Genomic DNA, 11,262 nt, shown 5'->3' on the forward strand with positions numbered 1-11,262 from the left:
AGTAGTTCTTAAACAAGTTCTATCAATCCAACAAAACTGTGAGGCAAATTGATGAGATATTGCAATTCAGGCAGAAACCGACTGAGACTTTGCAAGAAACCTGGGAGAGGTTTAAGGGTATACTGGTGAAGTGTCCACACCATGGTATCCGGATTAGATGATGGGCGAGAGATTCTATATGGGTTTGGCTGACTGTCTGAAGGCCAATGTAGATGCTTCAGTCGGGGGTGCATTCTTGAGCAAAATATTCACAAAGTGTAAGATTCCTCTTGACAAGATGTCTCAAAATTCAGGCTGGATGACGAGAGATACAACACTCACTCCAATAGTGCATTATGTTGCTCTTGACCCAAACAATACAAATGCAAAAAAATATAGCCACTCTCATGACCCAGATGAGCTTGCTGACAAAGAAAATTGATGAGATGGGTACGAAACAGGTGCACATTGTTGATACGACAAATGGAGGCCTATGCACTCCCTACATAAATCAGTCATATGTTTGCTCGTGGAGTTGAGAGAATGATAACCAGGGCTTTAGAGAAGACATGAATTACGTCAAATATTTTGGAGGTCAGAGGCAAGGCGGACAGCAATGGGGACCGCAAAATTAGCAGTACAGACCAACCCAGCAACAACACGATATCAATCCAAGGGGCGCACGACCACAAGGCTAAGTCGTGCCTTATCAAAGGCAGCAAGGCTATAATCAGCAGCACCAACAACAATTGGCTTACCAACCGCCTCATCAACAGCAGGACAGTAATATGATAGAAATCAGGGGCATGCTGCAACAACTCATTGGGACAAATGGAAAGATGCAAGAAAAGTTAGATGCACATGTATCGGCTATTAAAGTCATTGAAACTCAATTGGGACAGTTATCTATGGCCTTGAACAATCGCCCACAAGGAACGTTGCCTGCAGACATAAACATCAATCCAAAGGAACATAACCCAAATCAGTTAATGGTAGTGAGTCTTAGGAATGGAAAGGATTTAGACAGAGAGCAAGAAGTTGCTCAATCTGGGAGAGACACAATGCCAATTACTCCACTGACATTAGAGACCAACGAGTCGACAGAGCTCACAGAGGTTGTAATTAAACAGGCTAAAGTTGACAAAGGCAAGGAGAAAGAAAGTGAACAACTCCCAGAACAGGTGTTGGAGAAGGCTCCTAATAAAGAAAAGGCACCAAGTAGTAGCAGAAGCTAATCTTGCACCATTCCCTCAGAGGTTGGCCAAGCAAAATAAAGATGATCAATACAGGAAATTCATGAAATGCTAAGATAAATTCAATTAAATATTCCGTTGATGGATGCTTTGAGGGAATTACCAGGCTATACAAAAATGATGAAGGATCTGATGTCTCAAAAATTTGACTTTCAGGACCTGTCTACTGTAACTCTGACTCGGACATGTAGCGCGGTAGTGACAAGACCTATGGCTCAAAAATTGTCTGATCCCGGTAGTTTCACTATCCCATGCACAATTAAAAGTTATGCTTTTGCTAAAGCATTATCTGACTTGGGAGCCAGTATCAACTTGATGCCTTTGGCAATCTACACAAAACTAGGCATTGGCAGAGCTAGACCGACCTCAATGTTGATGCAACTGGCTGATCGCACAGTCAAAAGACTGACTGGAATTCTAGATGATGTGCTTGTCCCAGTGGGGAAGTTTGTATTTCTTGCTGACTTCGTTATTCTTGACTGTCAAGTGGATGAAGAAATACCAATAATTTTGGGGAGGCCGTTCTTAGCCACCGGGAGAGATTGATCGATTGTGAGACTGGCGAGTTAAAAATAAGGTTGAATAATGAAGAAATAATATTTAATGTTCAACAATCTATGAGGAGACCCAGTAAATTTGCAAATTACTCGCTAGTGGAGGCCGTGGATGTAATACTACAAGAGAAGGATGAGACCGTTAATGTCAGAGATCCGTTAGAAGCCTGCTTGATGAATTTAGAAAATGTGGATGGTGAAGAGTTGACAGAGTGGGTCATGGCTCTCGAAGTCAAGGGTTATGGACAAGGGAACCCCCAGTTCGAGCCCCTACGCTTAGAAGAAAGAACAACACCACCTACGAAACCATCGATAGAGGAAGGAGATGAAAGGCAAGATGCAATTAGGGCTGAGTCACCAATACATGAGCAAGTTACAGAGGCCAAAGGAACATCTGTGGCCAGACAGAATGCGCAAATGATAGCCTTAGAGCATGAAATGGCAGGGTTGCGCACTTCTGTCACAGAATTGGGGGCCTGAGTTGATGCAGTGGCCACCCAAAATGCAAAATCAGAGAAGAAGATCTTGGCTTGGCTGCGTGCTCTAGGGAGGGCATGCCATCTCGACCCCGACACTATTTCCGATCAAGATTGATGTACCAGGGAAGTTTCCTTCACCTCGCATTTCTTTATTTTGTGTGACATGGGGACATGCCATCATTTTAAGTGTAGGGTGGGGGATACCTTGTTTGTATGTTGTATGTAGAATAGTGTAGTTTCATAGTTAATATTTAAAAAAAAATCAAAAGAGTTTTGATTTGTCCTGACGATGGATATCATTCGACGGGTTTCTTGAGGGATCAAAGTCGAAGAAAAATATTTCTTTTGAAGTAGTGTATCAATTCCCCCTTGGTTTTTCTTTGGGCCACAGTTCTTTTCCAAGGGTTTCCTTTGAATCGGGTGTAGTTAGTTTATATTTTTTTTAGGAACTCGTAGGCTATAGGCTGAAATGAAAATAGGATCTCTTAACGTAGTTATGCCTTGAATATAGCGAGTACTTTAGTGTGAAGCTTAGGCCCAATTGTTGATTCTTATAAGGGTGCCTTAAATTGTATGTTCTTAATTTGGCTTAACTACCCTGACTAGAGTATTTTGATGATCCAATCTGGAGTGAGTCATGTGTCATGTGTGTGTGAGGCTTGTTATATTCTGTGCACTGCATTTGATACTTAGAACTTGCCCCGTGTATTTGCAAAGTGAAATAGTAGTCTTGTTCAGTCTTGAAAGTGATATAGGCGTTTCTTTGTTGAGCCGTATATATATTCCACCCGCCTAATTGTTATGTATCGTAGTTAATCTCGTTGAGCTTGTAATCCTGTTTCTTTGGAAACCACATTACAAGCCTTACCATTTGTTTGAATTAACCATCTATTTTAACCTTTTAATCTCTCATAAACATTTGAATTATTATAAACTTTGTAAAGGTTAAAGTGTGGGGTGATTGGTGTGGTTTTTGAGTAAAACTAATAAAATAAGGAGAAAGGTGCACTGTGTTGAAAAAAACAAAAATAAAAGCCACTTGAATTGAAAAAGAAAAAAAAATTGTGTTGTTGTTAAAAATATTCTATGATAAGTGGTGACTCTTGATGTAATTGTGCTTAAAGAAGTATGGGGTGATATACGTGGTGTTGAAGGTGGATTGTTGGTTTGACATAAGTATTGACTTAAATGTTAAAGTATATGTATTAAACTGCTTAGGAAGATGTAGTCGCTCTTATATCCAAATATATTCTACCCGGCCCGCAACCTACATTACAACCAAATAAAGTCCTACTTGATCTTAGGCTGAATGAGCTCGATTAGTATAGTAGTACACTACGGGCAAGCCTATGGAGCATCTTTTGTGGCACAAGAATATCGTTTCTGAGGGTGAGTGAATTCTGTCTATTTTGAAGTGACTCATTGTGCGTGAATTTTATTTGATTATGGAATAAGTCTTTTTTTGTCATGAGCAGACACTTGATTCATGAAGAAAAGGCAAGTCTTGACCTCTGCGATAGAGTAAGTAAGTAAGTTAGGAATATTGTGTGTCCCGTGGGAGTCAACTTTTGAGGTGAATATGTTACACTACTGTGCTCAATCTATGTGAAATATTCTTGGTTGTGACGAGTTAGAGAAGTCGCTTAGTGAAGTTAGTCCTCTGTAGAGTGTGGTTTGATTGCTCGGGGACGAGCAATGGTTTAAGTGTGGGGTGTTGATAGTAGGCTATAATTATATAGTTTAGCTACCATTTATGCTCCAATGTAGATGCACTTTATTGATATTTGAATGTTAAATGATAACAAATTGCTCTAATTAAGAACTTTATACTTTGTAGGAGCAATTCCGGACTACGAGGACATTAAAGAGTGTTTTGGAGTTAATATGGAGCATTGAAAGACAATTAGAGGTTAGCGCCGCAAAAGAAGAAATAAAAAAATGAAGGCAGAAACTCCTCCAGTCCACGGTCAATGCGCGGCCGCGCACTGGCCGCATATGTCAGGCAGAACACTGGTCAAAATGCGCGGTCAATCCACGATTGATCCGCGGTCGCGCACGTGCTTCCAAGGAAATAGTTCAAGGTCAAGTTTGTAATTTCAAAGGCGACTAACCTTGACCTTTATGAAGCTTAACTCGCCCAAAAATAGAGGATACTTATTTTTAAAAGAACTTTGGAGGCAAGAACACAAAAAGGAGGAAGATGGAGAATCATCTACGAGTTTTTCATCTTCTTCTTCTTAATTTCACTGTTGGTTATGATTTTTTATATTGTAATCTTGTCTAGTAGTATGAGTAGCTAAACCCGTCATCTAGGGTTGATGGAATCAATTGTTAGATGAAGTCTTGATTACGTTTTAATATAATTGAGCCATTTTACTCTATAATTGTTCAACTATGTGTTGTTTTGTGATTACTTGAAAGGGCCCTTGATTAATCGTGTCTAGTTATCTTGTGTTGCTTGAGAAAGAACATTTGATTAGATTGTTATTGAACAACGCCACTTTCGGGTAAGTTAAGAGATTAATTACTTGAATTTGAAAGCGGGGTTAGAGATAAGGAAGCTTTGGTGTGATATTTATGAGTTGTACAAATTTTCAACTAGAGTAGTTCGAGAGAATACTTCTAGTAAATTATCGTAATTGATTGAGAGATTATTACGGTAAAAAAGAACTCATCATCTTTATAGAGTGTTACAACGAATTATAGCTAACGTGTCAGGAATTAATCCGACAATTGGGAAAATTAATAACCCTAGGTCCTTTTACCACTGAATTCAACTTCATTCTTGATTATTGATAGTTTTTATTATCATCTTTTCTTAGTTAATAATTTTTGTTAATTATCAAATAAAATCTTACATCTGAAAATTGTCTGAGCTTATCATTAGAGTTACTAAAAGTGTAGTAAATAAGTTAGTTCTCTGTGGGATTCGACTCCGAACTCTTGAACCGGATTATATTTGTAGCGATCGCTTAGTCCTTTTGTAAGGCGTAGTTGGGTGTGATCAGTTCCTCACTTCCTCGCAATGTTTGTTATTAATCAAGTACTTTACATACTATCGATACTTTTAGCGTACAATATTATTAACAAATCATACTTGCATTATTAAAATATAGTACCAAATAGATGGAGGTAGTATTAATTTGGATATTGTTATTCCACCGTATCAAGGATCTCATTTCCAAAATGACCCTTATTTTCTAACTATTTAGCTCCTCAAAAACCACCAAATTTTCTAACTATATATATCCATAGAAGATAACTCAGCAATCTTGAAACTTCCAAGCCACAATGCTTTTAATTTAGGTTGTCGCACACACTAAAACTACTCGAAATTTACTCGAAGAGGAAAAAAATAATATTCATAATTGAAGAGACTTAAATTTTCATTAAATTCATTTCTGCAATTATTTCGTTACGACAAGATAATCATTCTGAAGTACCAGAAGGAATGAAATAAGAGCTTAACATATGGACCTTTTGGGTTAGCTACTATTTATTCCAGGAGATTTATTATGTAAGATAGTATGAATAAGATCATGGGAGGTTACTTTTTAATATTTGTCCTGATTTAAGGAAGTTTGGTAAAAATAGCCTTGGTGTTACACACACAAAAGAATGAAACAACATTAGTTACAAGTGTGGTTAAAAACTTTAATACTATCTTTATTTTATCTATCTGGTTAAGTTTAGCCGGAGGAGCAAATCTTGCATTGTACACAAGCTTTGCCTGGAGAGACATAACTTTGGTACTATCTTTATTCTACCTATCTTATTGTTCACAAGTTTTAACCACCCGAAAAAAAAAATTCTTGTATTGTTCAATTATTTACAAGTGTTGCTGGACTGGCAAGACTTGGTACTGTCTTCATTCTATTTATCTTCTTAAATTGTTCACAGTTCATCTAACAAAATTTGCTTGTGTTGTTTTACTATCTACAGGTTTTACCAGACATGCAAGACTTAATATTATCTTCATTCTACTTGTTTTAGTTGTTTGTTTACAAGTTTTACCAAATGGACAAAAATTGCTTGTGTTTTGAATAACTACTAAATAACATGTATGACCATTACAGAATTCACCCAAACAATGAAAATTCTTTTTTTTTGCTTAACGAAGGATTTCATTGATGATTTGGGCGAAGTTACATAGCTGATTAAAGTATTACTACGTATACAATAGGGTAAACAGGATGGGGGGTAGGAGGGGGGTTCTTCAAAATACAGTACATGGTGGGAGTGGGTTGATACGTTAGACTTTCCAAAATGATAGAACACAAAAACTTCATTGCTTCCTCTCATTGCACTACTAGTTTGATGGATGTTGGACACCTTGATTATTGATGGAGGCATGAATTTCTTGACTTGTAACTACCACTAGATTGACATCCAATTCGTGTGCTTTCCAAAGAAGTACAATGCCTCCTGATTGTCCTTAGACTACTACTTGAATTAAGTCTGTGAAGTTGAACTCCATAAGTAGGTCAGTGTGGTCAGCAAGTTTGGTTTCTGTGAGGCACAGGATCGAGGGGTCGTTCCATGTTAGTAAAAACCTAAGGTTCCGATGAAATTCTTGGTTGTGTGCTCCTTTGCAATTCTATAACATGATCTTCATTAATCCCTCATGTTGTGGGTAGCTCTCTTTTTTAGCCAGAGATAGTTCCAAGTGCCTTAACAAGTGGGGAGGATCGTATAGAGCTGCTGGTAGTAGGTTGTCTTGTAGGGTTGGAATCATTAGTAAAGCATATGTTTCTTCTACAGAGGAGGGGTTTAGACGTATGTTCAATGAGGTTTTCTAGAGGTTCGGGGGGATGAAGATTAGGAATTTTTTTTCTATGTTTCCTGACATGGAGATCGTCAGAAAGTCGTTCAAAATCATGGATTTCATGAAGGTCTCCGGGAGATCGTTGCCTTCTTCTTGTTGTTGATGATTCTCTTATTGTGGTGAATGTGGTGGAGAGTTGAAATTATGTTTGAAGATTGAATGTTGTTACGGTGGATGTGTTTGTGATGGTTCTAGGGTTTGGTGGGGGATCACTGGTTGGAGAGGAGGAATAGACCATGGCAAGAAGTTGTTGTGTGGGGGTATATTCCAGTGGAAGTGGTGATAAGGCATTTGGGATTGCTATTGTTAGAATTGGGTGATGATGTCTTGCATTTGCCAGAGAGTTATATCTTGTTGGTGGATTAGTTCTAGGACTTGATTTGTTTGGTTTGTCATTCCTTCTTGTATTGTGAAGGCCATTTCTTCTGAGGTCTCTAGTAGTAGTGTGATGTGATTTTGTAAAAGATGTAAATCTATTGGTGGGAGTTGGTATTTGTTGAGGGAGTGGTGGTTGATTAATTAGTGGACGGATTGTGGGAGATGGAATCCATAGGGGCATGAGGAGGTTGATGGTGAATTATTATGTGAGGTGGGGGAGAGAGATGATAGTGTTGATGTGAATGTTGTTCACATGTCTTCTGTGCCTTTGTTGGTGGTGTTGGTTCCTGTGGGTTTGAGTTCGATACATTGGATGAGATTGGTGGTGAATTTTTTGGCAATTTGGTGATTTGAGTTGTAGTGCAGTTATCCAAAGATGAGGTAGTGTTTGAAAGAGTCGTTGAGGGTATAGTGAATGCAATTTCTTGGATTGGTAAACAAAATGAACCATTGTTGTTGGTTGAAGAGCTAGGTCAGTGAATATGCAGTGGAATACCATGTGTTTTAGGGAATGAAGGATCTGTGAAAGGAGTATTGGGTGTTGATGTTTTAAGTGATGATGATGTTGAGGTAATAGAGTGTGGCAGGTGAGGTGGAGTGTATGAATTAAGTTTGGAGTTTTTGAGTAAAGGGGGTATCGTAGGGCTTATAATTGGTTGCATGGGTGTCTTTGATTCAATTGTCTTATTGGAGTTTGATGAGTGTTGCTCATGTGGGTGATTGTGAGTGGCCAGAAATAGGGTAATAGAATCATGATGATATTTTTTTTTTATTGTTTCTTATTGTTGTATTGGTTTGGAGGTATGTTTTTGGACAAGGATTTACGAATGAGAGGGTGTAAGGGTAGTGACTTCGGGTGATTATTTATTTCTCCTAGGTTTTTAGGGGGTGGGTAGTGATTGATGATTATGTGAAGTTAGTGGTTTGAAATAGTTTTGGTTAGGATTGTTGGATTGTGGTGTAGGTGGTATTGGGTGGGGTTGTACGGTTTTGTCGTTTGTATAGGTAGTAATGGGTGGGTCAAGGGTATGGTTTTGACTTGGTAGGTTAGTTTGGTCTTGTAGGTTGTAGTTATTGGCTTGTTTTTTAGTGCCATGGGGTCCATTTGTATATATTTTGTCCTTAGAAGTGGTATTGGGAGGGTTTTGGTGGTTTTGGGTTTTTTGTGTTGGTTTGGGGAGAATTGTGTTCATTCAATTTGTTACTGTCGTTGTTTTTACCGTATGAGACTGTTTTCCATTGAATTTGTAGGTCATCTTCCTTAGTGGATGTGCTTAGATTTTCATGAGATTGCTTGGAGGTTGAAGGTGTTGTAGAGGTCGTACAATAGTGTAGGTTATGACCTAGACAACTGCATTTTGTACATATAATAGAAGAATCCTCGTAGTGTATTAATTGGATGTGATTTCCTAGTAAGATTTAGAAAGGAAGGGTTTTTCCTAGTGGTACTAAGATACAAAGCCTGGCATATCGGCCTCTTGATGTATGTTCTGTGCATGTGTCCACTTTTATGAGTGAGCTAATGAAATTCGTAATTTTTTTGAGGATTTGCAAGTCGTAGTATTCAATGGATAGTTCTTGGAGACGGATCCATACATTAGTAAAATTTGAGTGTGGTAAGGCTGGATTAAATTTGGGTTCCCACTGACGTATGAAGAGGTATTGATATCCTACGAACCAAGGTCCCTTTTGGTATACTTTGTTGTAGTTATCAATATTTTGGAATTTGATGAGGTAGAAATCGTAACCTAGGTCTATGGTTGAAGAGTTTCATCCAGTTGCCAAAGTGAGCTTAATTTGGTCTTAAGGTTTGTATAGAACATTTGTTTGCCTAGCAGTTTGATAATAATGGATTGTTGCCAAGGCCAGTATAGCCTTAACTTGCCATTTGTGGATATGAGTATAAAACAAAGGTGTTTAGTTGGGTTGGAATTTTCATTCTTCTAGTGATAATTTGTTTAGGAATTCTGCTTCTAGGGGGTTATTGATTGGTGGAGGAGGGGGAAAGATAGTGTCTCAAAAGCTTACCTCGCTTGTATTTGTTGTTGAAGTGTTGAGTTCCTCATCTATATTCATAGCTTCTTTAGGTTTATTGATGTTGCGATTGAGTTGGTCCCTCTATTGATCTGATAATTAGATTTCAGAAGATTCCTTCATGGATCAATTTGGAACCTAAAGTGCTCTTTCCCCCAAAAGAGTTTCAAGTTGTGAATTGGAGAAAGAAAGATTCAAGATAGAGCATTAGCTGCATGACAGAAAATACAATGAAAATTCTTGTCCTTAATTAAGTCAAAGAACGGTGTACAACCAAAGAATTACAATTTATATAAGCTCTAGTATTTTGACTCCAAAGTTTGTACTAAATTAATTGTTTGGTTTGTTTTCCATAAGTAGTGCATTGTAGAAAGAAATTCCTTATGAGATTTGCTTCTTGGTATTGATCTCAAAGATAATTAAAGTGAGATCTATCCCTCCTATATAATAATATTTCACTATAAAAATTAAGTTTTATTTTTAAATCGATTATTTGATTACCTCTTTATAATAGCTTTTTACTTATAACAAGTTAATAACAATAGTCATTTTTATAACATGCTCTTTGTAAAATTATCCATTATAACATTTATTTATTTTTGGTAATATAACAATTATCTTTATATAAATAAAATCTATAAGATTATAAATAATAGGTCTAGAGATTTAACCAAATATTTTTAAACTTTAATATACTTATTTATGACAAAGAATATTATGTAAGTACATACTTTCATAATTAAAGATTCGTTCCCTTGAAATCCGCACATATATATATATATATTTCATTGGACAAAAAAATTTCATCTTTTATATGTTTAAGATTTGAAGAATTTTAAATTTAAATTAGTTTAAATGTTTCATTGGATAATACTTCCCGTAGCGTGCTAAAGTATTTATGTGAGACATTAATTCCTTGTTACTATTATTCATGCCATATAGGATCTAGCATCAGGCTATTCCTCTACAAATGAAGGCAGTACTGTGTTAATATAAAGAGGATATCTATTGTCACTCGTATAACAATTAAAGGAGAAATTTACACTTGTTTATCTTTTATAACATTAAAAAAGAAAAAAAAATAATTTTTTGGATAATTTTTATCAACAACAGCAAAATAATATTTAAACGACAAATATTATTATAGTTATATAATAAAATAAAACAAACAAGGTTGTTATAACGAGTTTTGATCATATCATTCAATTTAGGAACAATAAATATTGGTACTATAAAAAAGAAGAAGAAATCACTGCTACAATTATTTTCAAACCGACGATAAAATCTAAACATCGACCAACAAAAGGAACACACGGTGAACAAAAAAAACTGTGACGATCCGATAGGTCATTTGTCACGACCCGAATTTTCTACCATCGGGATCGTGATGGCGCCTAACTCTTGAATGTTAGGCAAGCCAACAATTACGGTTTTAACACATTAACAATTAACCGAAACAAAAATAAATAATAACTACAACTAAACATATATAAAGTGCGGAAGTGTTATAACAGTTCAAAATACTCCAATACATGTCTACCCCAATGATCTGGTGTCACAATTCACAAACGTCTAAGAAGTTCTACAAATACTGGTTTAAAAGAATTACAATTGTTCTCGAAATAGAAAGATGCAGATAATCCAAAATAGGGGGAAGAAGGACTCCAGGGTTTGCGAACACCGGCAGATCTACCTTGGGTCTCCCGTAGACCGAAGGCAGCAACCTCAACACTACTCATGAGGTCCGACACCGAAATCTG

General features: G+C 36.9%; 1 protein-coding gene across 1 annotated transcript; it reads left to right on the top strand.

Annotated features, from left to right (window-relative positions):
- The first annotated feature begins 1,313 nt into the window (after positions 1-1,313).
- Positions 1,314-1,778, top strand: LOC104229167 (uncharacterized). The gene has a single exon (XM_009781751.1). It carries the CDS (start codon positions 1,314-1,316, stop codon positions 1,776-1,778), a length of 465 nt encoding a protein of 154 aa, XP_009780053.1.
- The last annotated feature ends 9,484 nt before the right edge of the window (positions 1,779-11,262 follow it).

The sequence above is a fragment of the Nicotiana sylvestris genome, chromosome 5 (genome assembly GCF_000393655.2).
Source record: "Nicotiana sylvestris chromosome 5, ASM39365v2, whole genome shotgun sequence".
Taxonomy (NCBI): domain Eukaryota; kingdom Viridiplantae; phylum Streptophyta; class Magnoliopsida; order Solanales; family Solanaceae; genus Nicotiana; species Nicotiana sylvestris.

Coding starts and splice junctions, on each gene's coding strand:
- LOC104229167 (XM_009781751.1), top strand. CDS start 1,314: ATGGATGCTTTGAGGGAATTACCAGGCTATACAAAAATGATGAAGGAT.